The sequence below is a fragment of the Siphateles boraxobius genome, unplaced genomic scaffold (assembly GCF_051911475.1).
Source record: "Siphateles boraxobius isolate OS27281-9 unplaced genomic scaffold, OSU_SipBor_1 7, whole genome shotgun sequence".
NCBI classification, from domain to species: domain Eukaryota; kingdom Metazoa; phylum Chordata; class Actinopteri; order Cypriniformes; family Leuciscidae; genus Siphateles; species Siphateles boraxobius.
Window position 1 is genome coordinate 32,234,037 of NW_027509197.1, and position 17,436 is coordinate 32,251,472.

The 17,436-nt window shown below is 44.1% G+C and overlaps 1 protein-coding gene across 20 annotated transcripts in view; it reads left to right on the forward strand.

The window, feature by feature from the left end:
* Window positions 1-17,436, forward strand: part of col18a1a (collagen type XVIII alpha 1 chain a) — a 90,703-nt gene that overhangs the window by 47,344 nt on the left and 25,923 nt on the right. For all 20 annotated transcript variants that reach the window (XM_077215956.1, XM_077215954.1, XM_077215946.1 and 17 more), the window contains one exon: window positions 15,877-16,418. In XM_077215956.1, the coding sequence (XP_077072071.1) occupies window positions 15,877-16,418 (542 nt within the window). The remainder of the gene's footprint in view (window positions 1-15,876; window positions 16,419-17,436) is intronic.

Sequence of the window (17,436 nt, forward strand, 5' to 3'; positions counted from 1 at the left end):
AACTTTCAAGTGACGTTGGTAAACACTGTCACGATCGCCATGCGATAGTAGCTTTAGCCAAGCATCGTGTCATGTCACTCCACAAAGATTTTCTCAAGATCTATACATCATGTTATGTTGTGTGTGGGCTCGTTTGAATTGAGACAACCTTCTATAAATAAAGATGTGTGATTTTATGGTTTGCTAATGCTTCGCAACGTTACAAAGCAGAACTTGTCGTGAAAGCCTCGTGTGCGTCGGTGGCAACTTTTTACGGTTTTACATTGTCAAATTGCGATCGGTTCATGGGATCGCCCAAATGTGGTCCGTTTAGACAACACCATTTTGAACTAAAAACCTAAAACTTTTTATGTGTTTTGGCTGTTCATTTACACGACAATGGTGTTTTTTTAAAAATGGGTTTCAAAGTACAAGTTTTTGAAAACAATACTGTAATCGTCTCCGTGTAAACTACAAAAACACAAATTTATGAAAACTGTGACATATTACATGTTCAGTCTATATGCACGTAGTGTGTCTATATGCACTTATGGCGCTTTTCCACTGCATGGTACGGCTCAGTAGGGTTTCGGCTCGGCGCGGCACGGTTCGGCTCGCTTCGCTTTTCCACTGCGTGGTACGACTCAGCTCGGCGCGACACGGCTCAGTTCACTTTAGCTCGGTTGCTTTTCCACTGCAGTTAGTACCGCTTCAAAGTGGGTTGGATTATGACTGATCATTATAGTTTATCCGCTCCTCGGCAACAAACAAGAGGAACGTCTGCACTTCTCGTCCACTGACCACGATTCAGCCATTTCTTTTTTGGAAGTTTTTTTTCTTCAAGCAAGTCAATTAGTTTTAAAACAGGTGCTGCAGCGGTGGCTGATACTGGCTATTTAAATCTAACGGGTTTGATGTCTCGCAAATACAATGACGCTGGTAGACGATTCTGTCTATCTGACCAATAGTGATCTACAGTGCTTCCACGTCACATTTTAGTATCGGTACGGTACACTTGGAACCTCAACAGAGGGGGTACCATTTAAAGCAAGCCGAAGCGAGCCGTACCATACCTTACCATGCAGTGGAAAAGCGCCACAAGTGATCCGTGCCGAGCCGAGCCGTACCGTACCATGCAGTGGAAAAGCGCCAAACCGTGCCGTACCGAACCGAACCGTACCGTACCATGCAGTGGAAAAACCCCATTTGTGTTTCCAAATAATGACCTGGAATACATAATTCATAGTCATTTTTCAAAGATCCGTGTGAATAGGCGGTCACCTGTATGCAAAAAATGTGAAGGAATTTTTTTTCTTCAGTTTTTAGTACATCATTGTCGTGTAGCATACCCTTAATGACTACAGACTGAGTCATAGAATGTGATTATCGTCTGATACCGATCTGAGGACGATCGATGGGAGCATCCCTAGCTTAAATTTTTGCCTTAGCTTAAAAATCTGTTGAGTGAAATTAAATCGAGAATGGTTGGAAATGTCCTGTAAGTTTATTGGTCAGAAGGTGTGGGAATCATGACTCTTAACCAACCTGTGAAGCACTGAATTCATCCAGTATCAACAGTACACACATCTGTTGAGTACATTTAATTTTCCAATGATAATAAATAGGGATCTGCTTAAGATCATTTAGTGTAGCTTAACTTTATTTTAGCAGTTGGAGGAATTATTGGTAGTGAGAGGTATGATTTAAACTTGCATTGTAATGTAGATAGTTATAGTTTCATAGGATATGTGGTCAGACTTGGTAAACTTAAAAGAATAAATCCCTACGAGGTTGTCAAACAATTTAACATAAAAATACCCCACATTCTTTCTTACCCTACATTTAAGTGGGGTATCTTAGTACTGTTATTTGTCAAGTCCTTATCCGAGTATGCAGTTAGTGGTCAAATTGTTAACCTATACATACATCACCAATAAGCTGGATGTATTCCATTCATCCATCATGCATGCTAAGGCAGTGGAAAGTCCCTTTTACTCTGATTTATTAATAAATAGCAATGCAAGTTAAGCAGAATAATTTTTGGTGCTGTTCGTAGGCATGTTGAAAATGCTATGAGCTATTCTGGTTGTAAGTTAATTTGGTTTTATTAAATAAAGATGTTCAAAAAGGACTCTGATTTACTTTGCCTGGAACTATGTGTTTTTCTTATTGAAACATGAGCTCTTTTTATTGAATAAATGGCTGGGAAGCAAACACTTTGATCTTGAGTTGTTTTTGACAGGGAATGCCGTTCATATGACTTTCCCCCCTCATTCCAGAGTTTGTTCTTAATGGTGAAGGACAGATAAATGTTCATGTCTCTGTGGCTGGAGGATAGAACATCTGTATTCTAATAAGTATGTCTTTGTGCTGAGACGCAGTAAATGCAGCTTTCAGGTTACATTTTTGGCAGGAGTGACTTAAAACAGAATTGCTAGACCACATGTTCAGGCTGAATTTATGATTGCAATCCTCTGCCAAGTAAATCCTGAGAGCATTCAGTTGGTATTTGTGTGGTTTTGTGATAAACATCTAGAACCACGGTTACAGAATAAACTGTCATGTGAAGCAAATTAACATATATAAATACACAATGAGCAAATAGAGTCATGATGAATAGCTTCGGACAATGATTTAAAAAAACAGTTGAGTCTCTCAAGACTCAACAAGACTCAAGCTATAGCTTGCATTTCAAGTACTGTTCAAGTACAGTATTTTTAGTGCACTGTAAGCTGTATTTGCTGGGGCCAAATGGCCTTTATCTTAAAAGAGTGTCTAAAAAAGACTTTATCTTTCAGACAGCTTGTTATATGGACATCTTTGAGTAGACATCATGTTTTAGGAGCCCATCCAAGTCATTCTGAAGTGACACAGCGGAAGAAATTCTGTTAAGGTCACAAAGCTGTCAAATTTTTTCGGGGCAACTGTAAATTTAGTGGCCAAAACAATAGTTTGGGGTTTGTAAGATGTTCTTAATATTTTTGAAAGAAATCATTTATGACCACCAAAGCAGCATGTACAGTATTAAAGTTATTTTCAATTTCACTATATTGCAGTATTTTTTAATTATTTGAATATATTGTCAAATGTAATTTATTTCTGTAATACAAAACTGAATTTTCAGCTGGCAAATGCTAACGTTAAATGTTGATATGAAAGGTTACCGATTATTATCAATGTTGAAAATGGTTGCAATTAGCCTACATTTTGTTTCAAATTTTGCTACAAAGCCTATTATAATATGCCCTATACTTTTTAATGGCAGGCTTCGTTGTGCAACATACCCCATATATTGTGACTATTTTTTCCCCCCTGGGAATTAACGTAGAAATGTTTTGATAACTAAGACTATGTGAGCTGTAATCAGTTTATTGGTCTTCCTATGTTAGCAACTTAATACTAGGTGTAAACAGGGTCTTGTTTGCGTGTGTATGTTTAAATAATCTAGTCATCAACCCTAATTAAATTCATCTTAAATAATGGAAACATCTAAATGAAATTAGATTAGGCAGACATTCAGGGCTAATTGGCAGATAAGATCAAAACATAATATTAATGTTTTTTTTATATAATGCACGCAGCATGACAGATGCTTTCTCAGCAGCTGTAAAGCTTCCTTGATGGTCCCTGTGGTGCTGCAAACTTCTCATGTTGTTCATTGATTTAGTTATGCTAATTATATGGTTCTCATGTTAGCTACATGTGAAGGATTTAACATTTATTTCATCGGAAACTAAAAAGTGAATTCCAGGTGTTCTGCTTGTGTTGGAAAGCGTAATTGTCACGTAATAGGTTGTTAAATGTGACAGTGTCTAGCCATTGTTGGCTTTTGCGAGGCTCTGTGGCCATGTGCAAAGGGCAAGCTAATGTGTAACTACTGTCTAGTCTTCCTTTAACTACAATTGATTGTTTTTTTGTTTTTGTTAATTAGTCAGTTATTTTAAGGAATTTGCTTTTCTCATCAGAATTCCCTTGGGGCGCACCGGTTCTGGGGAAAAACTGAAACTTTAACCTCCCAAGCTACTATACAAGCTAGTTAACTATTGAAGCCCTTTAACAGAGCAATTTCTTTTTAGAATGTGTGTTTATCTGGCACAAATACAGTCTAAATTATAATGACAGTATTACATTGAAATTTGCACAAAATGCAGTTGCAGAGATTTACAATAATGTGTAGATTTTTTTTTTACTGATTCATGTAAATTGATTCCCTAAAATGAATGGAACTTCTCAAAGAACAGATATGTATTGCTTTGATGTACACTACCACTAAAAAGTTTGGGATTGGTAAAACATTTTTTAAATAATTTTGAAAGAAGTCCCTTATGCTCAACAAGACTGTATTTATTTGATCAAAAACACAGATAAAAACTATTTCTATTTAAATATATTTTGAAGTGTAATTTATTTTTGTCATGTCAAAGCTGCATTTCCAGCATCATTACTCCAGTCTTTAGTGTCAGAGGGATTTAACATTTCCTTCAGATATCATAATATGCTGATTTGCTGCTCAAGAAACACTTCTTATTGTCAGTGTTGAAAACAGTTGTACTGCTTCATATCTTTGTGGAAACTGTGATTCATGTTTTGTCAGGATTCTCTAATGAATGGAAATACAAATATATATTGATTTACTTTTGCTGAATTTAATGGATCCTTGCTAATTAAAAGTATTAATTTCTTTCAAAGTAAAGGAGGGGGGGGGGGGGGGGGGGGGGGGGTTGTGCGGGGTAATCTTACAGACCCTAAACTTGAACAGTATTGTAGCTTGTTTAAAGCTACAAGCCACTGCAAATAGTTGTGTTAGTAGTGTCACTATACTTTTAGTAAGTTTCTCCCTCTCACTGCTGCGCACACACTTTCATCTTCTGTATGGTCCCATCTCATATCCTCCCGTGACTGTTCTGAAAGCTTTCTCCAATAGTGTCACACATCCTTATGGGGTTATGTAGTGTCTGGACTCCAGTGATGCTTGTAGATGGAGCTATTAGATTTAGAAAAAAATGGTTTCATTGGGAAAATGGAAGCGATTGTGTGAGATTTCTCATCGGGTCAGAGGCCCTCCATGGACCTTTTTCACAACAATAGAGCCTCTGAGTGCCAATAGACAGTGTGCTCAATTCATTCTGTAATGGATCAACTAAGAGGGCAATTCCTCCAATTGCCAAGATGACTTGACTGTCAGAAATGTGGAAGTGTTTCTGAGAATCTTGTCCTCTGTGCCTGTATTGTGCCTCCAAGGTTAAACGGGTTTGCTGAGGTAAATTGGCAGTGTTGATGTCACATTGGATCATACTTCTTTTTTCCGTTGGCAAAAGATGCTGTGCAGGTTTTTCAATTGCACTGAGCTGTATTACGGGCTTTAATGCTGTCTAGTGTCCAATAAAAGGTACAAGTCAACAAATCTTTAATACAGGCTTATTTGGCAGCATAATTAAGTCATGTGGCGTTTTGATTGCTGACATTTGATAAGTGCAAGTGAATGATGCTGATGATTTAGCATTTTCTGTCAGGATTAAGAAGGGACGCCTACTAGTGAGAGGCTCTTATAGCTTTAGGATAAACTGATTACAGCTCACATCTTATTTGAAATGCTTGATTAGGAATTGCATTCTGAGACAGCCTTAGATTAAAACGGCAAATTTATGTAAACTAATCTAACATCAAGCTAAAACTTGCAGAACAAGTTAGAAGTTAATTGTTTATGTTGGCTATCGTATATGTGGGCTTGAAAGAGAGAGTTAAATTTTTTAATTTCAGTTCAGTTTCATGAACTTTGACTCTTTCAAGTGCTATTTAAGGTGATGAATATAGTTTAAATTTTGCAACAATATAAACAATTAAGCAGTTTTCAATAATATTTCAGTTTTATAAGACCATTTGTCATTTAGATATGCCTGGAATACTGTCAGCATGTGGACTCCGCCCCTTTATGAAACATGCCCTCATCAGCTATAATTTGAGAAAGGACTTCAGCGTTTATCATGAGCCCTTTAGTCATATTTTGATGGGTGACTTTGTTGTTTAACATCATATTTGTGTTTTCAGTAATAAATTCACCCAGAAAGGTAATAGCACCTGTAATAGGTTTATCTTTGCTTTAACCAACCTATTTAGTTTCGAAGAGGTCACGAACCCTAGTATGAATCAAAAGATAAACAGACACTTTATTTAAAACGCTAATATTTAACTCTAACAAGGTGGCCCTTAAAGATCTTCACCATATTACAACAGGCTAGTAAAACATTGATCACATACTGATGTTGTTTTGTACAAAATCAGATCAACCAACTGACAAAAAATTTTTTTGACAAAAGATTTACTTTCAGTAAGAGAATAATTGTGTCTCTGTAAGATCTATGTTAACAAATTAAATTGTTAATATAAATATATATTTTAATTTTAAACATGTTTTATATATTTTAATTATTTTTAAATAATTGTATTTAATTTAAAAAAAAATTTGGTATGTAACATACTTATTTCCATCCAATCAATTCCCGAAAAAAATTAATCAAGTCTAGTGCTAAATCCCCCAATACGTTATGGATCAGTATATCGGTTGCATCCATTTACTTTAAACCTATTCTGTCTTCCCTAGACTAAGTCATTATGATGCTGTCAAAAATGGAAGCACTTTTCAGTTGTAAAAATATTGAAAGTCTTTATGATAGTCGGTAGTGTCAAATATCAGGGCTGTTGTATTCATGCACAAGAGCAGACGCACATGGCCTCAGGGTCTTCTGTATGTTATCGCGACATACATCTGGATTCTGGCATTATAATGTATTGCCTGCTGTCAGAAAAGCAACAGTCCAATATTCTGGTTTCCTTAAAGTGATTTTCACAAGCCCAACATGTCTCAGAAAAATGCAGTCTTGTATTGATGTGGCCATTAGCCATTCTGAACGCTGGTTTAGCATGTCTGCTGTTTACACAGCAACACCTGAACATGTGCAGGAATGCAAGGTTAGCTTTAAAAGCTCCTCCTCTTCTAAGCTTGTCATTATTCTGTCATGATCTAAAGACATGGGTTACTCTTTGAATAGTGAAAACTCAGAACAGTGGTTCTCCTGTGTCTAGTTAAATCAACCCAAAGAATAGGTTTGATTCTTTGGTTTACACCAAAACCAAACTTAAGGTGTTTTCTTTTCTAATCCTTTCATGTGCAACAAAGGCAAGAGGTGCTTTGCTTCGACTCATAACAAAAAAGCACCATCTGAAGAACTTAATAATGAATATGTAAGCCCCTAAAGGTCTTTGATCCTTGTTTGATAAATAAGACCATGTGGTGGTGAGTTCTACTTGGTAGTCTTTTTCAGAACTTTTTATAAAGTCAAGTCATGGTTCAGAACATTTATTTTTCAACATGAAAGCAGCCCAGAGTTCTAGAAGTTGAACATAAAGTCATTCTCTATGTTTCTGCAAATTATTACAAAACACACATGTATGCATTAGTATAATGAGCACTTTTTAAGGGTTTTGTTTTAGCTGTCTTTTCATGCTGTTTTGTTTAGGGTTTTGTTTTGTTTTGATGCTGTTTTGTTCTTCGTTTCATGCTGTTTTGTTTTACTTTTCATGCTGTTTTGTTTTTCTTTTCATGCTACATATGCTTTACTAAGAAAACAAAATCATCTCCCGTATGATAGAAAAAGGAGGGATGTTTTAGCAAGAAACACATTGTCCTTACTTATCTATATTTAAAAAAAGCAGAATTGCCCGGAGGATGCAGTGTTTGTCTCTCTCTCTCTGTGTGTGTGTGTGTGTGTGTGTGTGTGTGTGTGTGTTTGTGTGTGTGTGTGTGTAAGCAGGAAGGTTCTTAAGCTGTCCAGCTGTAACCTCACACCTTTCCCTCCTCCTCATGACATGTCAGCACATGGAGCCTGTGATGTTTCCATGTCTAGCTTATCTTCACAACTAGCTAAATATGTCTGTGATGAGTGATATTAGCATTACCGGTAGTTTAAAGGTTTCTATCCATGGTTCTTTAGTGCCTTTTGCTCACCCAGCAGTCTTGAGTTTGATATATATATCATGTGCAAAAAGTAGTATCCAGTGATGTGTTTTTGGTTTATTTTATTTTGAGTTTTTTTTTTTTTATTGAAATTGGTTGTCTCTAAAATTTCATTTAGTAATTTAAATTATTTTGAATACTTTGTGTCAACTGCTGATAACATGACTTTTATTTTGGAGAAAACTATATTTGTAGTAGTTGGCATGAAACGTCTACGGTTACGTATGTAACCCTCGTTCCCTGAGTAGGGAACGGAGACGTTACGTCGGATGACGACGAATGGGGTTTCGCTTAGAAAGCCTATCAACTTCGAGTATTACAAAACGAGCCAATGGCAAAGAAATGCCATGGGTCTGCGGAATTTGCATGGCGTAACTCCGCCCCACCTCGTGGGTATAAAAGGAGGAAGCCGGCAGCAAGCAGATATGTTTCTTCGCTGAGGAGCCAAGACTGAGCTCAGGCGATCCCCGCGGTACAGCGGAAAGTGGCAGGCAGACGTAACGTCTCCGTTCCCTACTCAGGGAACGAGGGTTACATACGTAACCGTAGACGTTCCCTTTCGTTGTCACTCCGAGTTACGTCGGATGACGACGAATGGGGTTACCAGTCTAATCACGCCACCTTCTCAGCTGTCTTCCAGTGCCCTGCGTAAATCGAGATCCCTGTCAGCCTGGACAAAGGACTCCATATAACACAGGAATACCAAGGTACACTGGGAAGCATATCCCAAGCTTAGGGGAAGTATGCAATTAATGCCAGCCCGGAGGGGGGGGACTTAGAGAATACACATATGACCCGAAGGAAGCATATGGGAAACACTGGGGTGTCCAGCCGCAGGTGGAATATTTCAACCCCAGGGGTGGCAAGGTGGCTTGCCAAGGGAAAGACACACGCTCAGATAGGCTTACAGTGGAAATACACATGTGGGGGTCGCTCAGAGGAGGGACCATGCACACGGGAGGCACCTAGCCGACGCACAGGCAATAGACACTGGCGCCGACGTCAGGAGTGCTGGAGGAGCTCAGGGCTTTCGGAGAAGCTCACCTGAGAAAAATATCGCACGTATCCAGTCCGTGGAGTGGAATGGCGAGCAAGCGAAGACACCTGAGCGGGTCCGGTACTAGCTGGTTGAAGCGAGTACACGAGAGGACACAGGCTCCACTCGGAGATTATAGAATCTGGCGAATGTGTTAGGTGTCGCCCAGCCTGCAGCTCTGCAGATGTCTGTTAGCGAGGCGCCATGCGCTAGAGCCCAAGAGGACGCCACACTCCGGGTGGAGTGGGCAGTCACACCAAGGGGGCACGGTCGACCTTGCTGCTGGTAAGCCAAGGCAATGGTGTCCACTATCCAGTGAGACAACCTTTGCTTGGAGAGAGCCTTTCCCTTCAGCTTCCCACCATAACAGACAAAGAGCTGGTCTGAGGTCCTGAAACACTGCGTTCTGTCTACATAGGCGCGGAGAGCGCGTACTGGACAGAGCAGTGCCAAGGCTGGGTCTGCCTCCTCCGAGGGCAGCGCTTGCAGGTTCACCACCTGGTCCCGGAAGGGAGTGGTAGGAACCTTGGGCACATATCCAGGCCGGGGTCTCAGGATCACGTGAGAGTAAGTCGGCCCAAATTCCAGGCACGCTTCGTCAACGGAGAATGCGTGCAGGTCCCCAACCCTCTTGATGGAGGCCAGTGCAACCAGGAGCGCTGTCTTCATAGACAGGAACTTAAGCTCGACTGATTGCAGGGGCTCAAAGGGAGCACTCTTCAGGGCAGTTAGAACCACTGAGAGGTCCCAAGAGGGAACGAGAGGAGGACGAGGAGGATTCAGTCTCCTCGCTCCTCTCAGGAACCTGATGATCAGGTCGTGCTTCCCCACCGACTTACCTTCGATGAGGTCATGATGTGCGGCAATGGCGGCAACATAGACCTTCAGGGTGGAGGGAGACAGCCTTCGCTCCAGCCCCTGTTGAAGGAAGGAAAGCAAAACACTGATCGAGCATCTCCGGGGGTCTTCTCGGTGAGAAGAGCACCAGTTGACGAAGAGGTTCCACTTCAACGCATAGACGTGTCTCGTGGACGACGCTCTAGCGGAAGTGATGGTAGCCACCACCGCTGGTGGTAGGGTACTCAAACCTGCCTCGTCCCATCCAGGAGCCACACGTGGAGGTTCCAAAGATCGGGACGAGGGTGCCATAGGGTGCCCCGTCCCTGAGAAAGAAGGTTCTTCCTCAGAGGGATCGGCCAGGGATGTGCTGTCGCGAGGAGTACTAGTTCGGGGAACCAGGTCCGGTTGGGCCAGTAAGGGGCAACCAGAATGACCTGCTCCTCGTCCTCCCTGACCTTGCGCAAAGTGTGCGCAAGAAGGCTCACTGGGGGAAACGCATACTTGCGGCCCTGCGGCCAGCTGTGCGCCAGAGCATCCGTGCCGAGCGTGCCCTCGGTCAGGGAATAGAACTGGGCGCAATGGGTCGAGTCGTGAGAGGCAAACAGATCTATCTGCGCGTCCCCGAACTGGTCCCAAATCAGCTGAACCGACTGGGGATGGAGTCGCCATTCTCCAGGGAGGGGCTGAAGCCGTGAGAGCTCGTCGGCTGCACAGTTCAGCGCTCCGGGAATGAAGATGGCTCGAAGCGACCTCAGATGCTTCTGACTCCATAGGAGGAGGTGGCGAGCGAGTTGTGACATACGGCGGGAGCGTAGACCACCTTGATGGTTGATGTACGCTACAGTGGCGGTATTGTCTGAGCGGACTAGTACGTGTTGACCCCTGAGCAACGCCCGGAAGCGGTGCAGGGCAAGGCGTACTGCCAACAACTCGAGGCAATTGACTTGCCACAGCCGCTGGGGTCCTGTCCAGGAGCCCGCAGCAGCATGTCCATTGCACATGGCGCCCCAGCCCGTGGTGGAGGCATCTGTTGAGACAACAACATGCCGGGAAGCTCGTGCCAGGGGGACACCGGCCCTGAGAAAATCGAGGTTCGACCACGGGGTGAAGAACTGACGGCAGGTCGGAGTAACTGGTACTCGGAACGTGCCGTGTTGCCATGCCCACCTCGGGACTCGGTCGCGAAGCCAAAGCTGAAGCGGTCTCATATGAAGCAATCCGAGCGGCGTGACCGCGGCTGCAGATGCCATATGCCCCAGGAGCCTCTGAAAAAGTTTCAGTGGAACCGCACTCTTGCCCTCGAATTGTCTTAGGCAAGTCAGCAGTGACTGCGCGCGCTCGCTCGTAAGCTGCGCGGACATGGCGACCGAGTCGATGTCCATACCGAGAAAAGAGATCCTCTGCACGGGGCAAAGTTTGCTCTTCTCCCAGTTGACCCGAAGGCCCAGACGGGCTAGGTGCCGGAGCACTAGGTCCCTGTGTTCGCAAACCTGATCTCGAGAGTGAGCTAGGATCAGCCAGTCGTCGATATAACTCAGGATGCGAACCCCTTGCTCTCGAAGGGGAACAAGGGCCGCCTCGACGACCTTCGTGAAGATGCGAGGAGACAGGGCTAGCCCGAAAGGGAGAACCGCGTACTGGTATGCCTGCCCCTCGAAAGCAAACCGGAGGAACGGTCTGTGTCGAGGAAGAATGGAGACATGAAAGTAGGCGTCCTTCAGGTCGATCGCTGCAAACCAATCCTGGGGCCGTATGCATTCGAAAACGCGTTTGGCGGTGAGCATCTTGAACGGCATCCGGTGAAGGGAGCGGTTCAGCACGCGCAAGTCCAGGATTGGCCGTAACCCACCGGTTTTCTTGGGGACAATGAAGTAGGGGCTGTAGAAGCCGGACCTCATCTCGGCTGGAGGGACAGTCTTGATTGCACCCTTCGCCAGCAGGGTGGCAATCTCTGCTCTCATGATAGGGGCATTGCCACCGACCAAAGTGGAGCGGACTCCCCTGAAGCGGGGAGGAGACCGTGCGAACTGAATCGCATAGCCGAGCCTGACGGTACGCGCGATCCAGTGGGACAGACGGGGAAGCTCTAGCCAGGCTCCCAGGAACTGAACCAACGGGATCATGCGAGCCACAGGCGTCCCCCCGGAGGGGCAGCGAGGCGGAGAAACTGGCCCAGATGTGGACGGCATAGCGGCCCGGAGAGGGGGCACAGTTAGCAACCGCACCCTGGCAGAGGGGGCCAGGGGAGGACCAGGCTGGTCGTCCCGCGGGGGCCTGCTCTGCCAGGGGTCTGGCGACAGAGGGGGACAGCACGAAGCGGTCCGGGGACGGCACGCCGTGTCAACCGCCTCTGGGACAGAGGGGGGCGAGGAGAGCACGGCTTGTGGGCGGCGCTCTGTGTCGCCCGAGAACTCTGTGAGCTCAGGGAAGAGGGGATTGTTTCTGTCTTTAACCACATTAGGGTGCTGCCCACCCGTGGGTGAGCAGCGGGGAGTGGAGAATAAAAGATTCTCCCCCGGCCCTCCACCGGGGGAAGGAGTGGTCCTGCTACCACCTCCTGAGAAACAATCATCATCCCTGAGCAGCCCGTCTCAGGAGCGCCGCTTGGCCCGGCGTTTAGCGGGGGGCGGGGCAGGAGAGGGCTGTGGCGCCTTCTTACGGCTTCCTCCGCGACCGGCCCTGGGTGGAGGCTGCTGCGTGGTCCGGGCGGGAGGGGCGGGAGCCGCAGGAGGGCGCCCTCGGCGGGAAACAGGTCGAGGCGTCTGCCCGGCCGGCAAGGTGGAGGCAGCAGCGGGCCGGCGGGGCAGAATGTGTTTGATGGCCTCGGTCTGTTTCTGGGCAGTTGAAAACTGTTGGGCAAAGTCTTCAACTGCACCGCCGAAGAGGCCGGCCTGGGACAAGGGGGCGTTAAGCAGACGGGTCCGCTCAGCGTCCCGCATGTCAGCCAGGTTCAGCCACAGATGTCGCTCCTGGACCACAGCTGTGGACATCACCAAACCCAGGGAGCGCGCGGTAACCTTCGTCGCCCGGAGAGCAAGGTCGGTCGCGGCGCGCAGCTCATCAAAGAGCCCTGGGTTTGTCCTACCCTCGTGCATGTCTCTGAGCATCTGGGCCTGGTAGACCTGCAGAGTGGCCATAGCATGCAGTGAAGCAGCCGCCTGTCCCGCCGCTCTGTAAGACTTCGCCACCAGGGTAGACGAAAATCTACAGGCTTTGGATGGGTGCTTAGGCTCGCCCCGAGAAGAAGCACTCTGAGGACATAGTTGCATGGCAACAGAGCGTTCAACCGGGGGAAGCCCAGTGTACCCACGGGCAGCTGCCTCATCGAGGGGAGGAAAGGCGGATGAGACCAGCGAGCGGTCCCGAGAAGACAGGGGGGTCTTCCAGGACTTCGAGATCTCATCATGCACATCCGGGAAGAAAGGTATTGGGGTTTGCCGAGGACGAGGGTCGGCGGCCTTACCCAAAAACCAATCGTCCAGCCGCGAGCGCTCAGGACAGGGTGGAGGCCTCCACTCAAGTCCGATGCTCGCGGCTGCCCGGGAAAGCATGGCCGTCATCTCCGGATCAGACTCGAGCACAGCCGTATGCACACCGGAAGGTGGCAGCTGTGACGAGCCCTCACTTCCAGAAGAGTCAAACCCGCCTAGTGATGCTGCAACAGACATGGCATCTTCCTCTGTAGCTTCAACTGAAGCCCGCGGGCCACCAGAGGGTAGACCCGCGGGAATCAGCAGTTCACTAGCGGGCACCGTCATTGAAGAGGGGGGCTGGGGTCGCGGACACATAGTCGGCGCCTTGTTCCAGACCGTAACCCTCAGATCACCCTGGCCACCAGCCGCAGGACGGGGGGTGGATGAGGGGACTCTCACTCTTGCGAGTTCACGGAGTCTCGACCGTAATGACGCGATGGTCATGTTCCCACAGAGAGAACATGAGTCATCCACGAGCGCTGCTCTAGCATGATCAATGCCCAAACATACTATGCAACGCTCGTGCCCATCAGAGTCCGATACCAATCTGCCGCAACCAGAAGTACACGGGCGAGACATCTTTAAAGAGACGTGCCACGTGTAAGCTCTTTTAGTGAGAGAAAACTCAAGTGTTGAAGCACCCGGGGAGAAACGCACCGACTGGCAGACCACTGCAACAGATCAGCAGGAAGCACGCTCTCGCCGTAGATCGCCGTCACACCAACACTCGAGGTACTCGTTTGTAAAGCTGACAATTCAGAGATGGCTTGTGGAGAGAAGAATACACTTGGCTCCGAAGCGAAAACATATCTGCTTGCTGCCGGCTTCCTCCTTTTATACCCACGAGGTGGGGCGGAGTTACGCCATGCAAATTCCGCAGACCCATGGCATTTCTTTGCCATTGGCTCGTTTTGTAATACTCGAAGTTGATAGGCTTTCTAAGCGAAACCCCATTCGTCGTCATCCGACGTAACTCGGAGTGACAACGAAAGGGAACTCCCATTTCTCAGGTCAAAACAAGTTTTATACTCTCTTGAGTCAAGTATAAAGTACTTATTGCAGCCTCATGGGTCTTATTAATCTAGTTTTTAGGGTGTTCGCATAGTATAAAGCATTAACATTTTTACTTTACTAGTATTTTTACTATGATATCAGTGCATTACATACATAGTGAATTACATTCTCAAGAAGATCTGGGAACAATAAACAAAGGGGTCACTTTCTACTAAAACTGGGAAATTTTACTGGACGATGAATGTACATCCTTTTTAAATCTAAAGGGTTGTATTTTTTTTTCTTCAGGATATCAAAAATTCCCACATATGAGTCACATAAAATAGACTATTCTTTAGAGAGTCTGTTTAATTGACACATTCTAACAAAATACATTAGCTCACCAAAGATTAGGGCTGGATATCGTTCAAAATTTTTCTACTGTAAATTGATACCGGTACCTTGACTTCGATACCGGTTCCTGAGTGATACTTTTTTTTAATAAAAATTTTATGAAATCCGTTTTAAGATTACATTAGCCTATATATTACCTAAAGTAACTTTGGTTTTATTTTTGCCGTTTTTTTTATTTTTATATTTTTTACGCACGCATAAGCTTGCTGCAAAGCACTGTCGGTTAAAAATAGCAAGGAGACATTTTAATTGTTTATTAATAAACTAGTGTTTTCTGAGTCAGTGTTTGCTGCAAAGATGAATTTGACGTTGCTGACCCGTCATCTCTGCAGAATAGTGAATGTGCGCGTATAGAGAGAAATGCACCTTTCATTTGGATTACATAATCAGAGCATATTTGTTTTCGATTCGAATTGGTTTTCTTTAAAAGTAGCTTTTACGGCGAGTGTCGGTTAATTTGTGACGCTACAGTTTTTGCACTCGAAGACGGACCAACTTTCTGCTCTTAAGTTTATTATGTGCACTGTCAAGTGCTTCATCAGATTTGTCATGTTGCTGGTCTTGGCAGCAGTTATCTTGTCGCAAATATTGTATCGCACACTCTTGGCATCGAGCCTGGTGAAATGTAGCCACATTTTTGATCTTTTCCACATCTTTTACGTCTATAGGGGTTAGGACGCTTACACACTCCAGCCTCACGTGTGACCCACGTCTTTGGGCGTAACCGGTGTAAACTACTGTTTTTCCTTGATGCCTCGCCACAGCCAATCATACCCTTAGGTTTCGAAATTTGGTACTGAACGACAAGACATTTTTTGATACTCGATGGTATTGAGGCAATTTGGTCGGTGCCTAAAAAGTATTGAACTCGATACCCAGCCCTACCAAACATATTACAGTATATACAGCCAAAAATAATACTTTCTCACAGGATTTCACAACTAAAGTCAATGCTCACTGCTTGATTTCCCATCACAGCTGTTGAACACTTTACACTACAATATTTGTTTGAGCAGACTAATAAAGTGCTTTTTAACCTAGCCCGAGCCTGCTGCCCATCCCTGACCATTCACTTTTGCATTGCTCTTTGTAAAGTCCCTTCATATTCTTTTCCTTTCCTTCCACAGAAGAAAGTGGAGTGTCGCTGTTACAGTTAATTGGCGATCCTCCTCCTGATGGCGTCTCCAAAGTCTTTGATAATGATAACAGCCCTGGCTATGTGTTTGGCCCAAGCTCCAATGTGGGACAGTCAGCTGCGGCCCACCTGCCCAACCCTTTCTACCGTGACTTCTCTCTCATCTTCAACATAAAGCCCACGTCCACCAAGCCTGGCGTCATCTTCTCCATCAGTGACCCAACCCAGAACTTCATGTATGTTGGTGTGAAGCTGTCGGCAGTGGAGAGGGGCAAGCAGAATATTATCTTCTACTACACTGAGCCTGACTCGCAGAGTTCATACGAGGCGGCCAGATTCTCCGTGCCCTCCATGATGAACACCTGGACCCGGTTTTCCATCAGTGTTTTGAATGAACAGGTTTCCCTCTACTTCAACTGTGACTCAGATCCTCAAGTCATCAATTTCGAGCGATCCCCAGATGATATGGACCTGGATGCCGTGGCTGGAGTGTTTGTTGGCCATGCAGGTGGAGCAGACTCAGATAAGTTTTTGGTATGTACACAGCCCATACTTTAATATAATGGTATCCCAGTGAAAACAAGTCAAATTAAGGTTAACTTAGGCTAGAAAAAGGGAAAGTGCAATAAAAATCGCTGTGGTTGAGTGAGTGACTCCTACATGATATGATTGCTCAAATTGGCCTGTTTAAAAAAACAACATACATTCTGTGGTTGTAAAAAAAACTCCACTCGTCTTTCCTTGTTTGAGTAGAGTAGTTAATTGCTTTAAGAAACCACAGGGGAGCAATTAGCTCCTGCTAGTTTCGTGTGGTGGTGTCCAGCAGCTGACCCCACAGCTTGATCTCAGATCAGTGCGAACCAGTGGACTGCTACCCTATTCTTTTTTCGCTATTCTTTATTTTATTTTATTTGTAATTATTTTTATTAAATTATTTATTTGTCATTTGTTATATATTTATATGTATTTTAAAATGTAATTTAATATTTAATTCAATTTAATTTCCTATATATTTATTTGTTATTTCTATGATTTTTTAAATTAAATGATTATTCATTTATTCATTTAGTGTTAATTTTATTTATATATCAATTAATAAAATATGACTTTTATTTATATATTCTATGTATTACTTATGTATTTATTTATATTTATTAAAAAAATGTTATATTTAGTGTACTTTCATTGGCTACGTATTTATTTCTTTATTCCTGGATGATTTATGTTTAATATTGAAATATTTAGAGGCATATTTGTCATGTTCCTAAATCAAAACTCAAGATAATTTTTTTTGTCTGGATCACAAGAAATATATGTTACGATCTTGATAAAAATATTGAGTTTTTATCGAAAACATTACAAATATAAGTGCCTCTAAATAACTTAGTATTAAACATAAATCATCCTAGAATAAATAAATACATATGTAGCCAATTAAATAAAATAAAAAGAGATTTATTTATAGTTCATTTTATATTATACTACTCATATAAGCCAGCGGATTCTTAACCAGTTGCTGATCTGTGAAGAAATGTGATTGAATATACTGCCT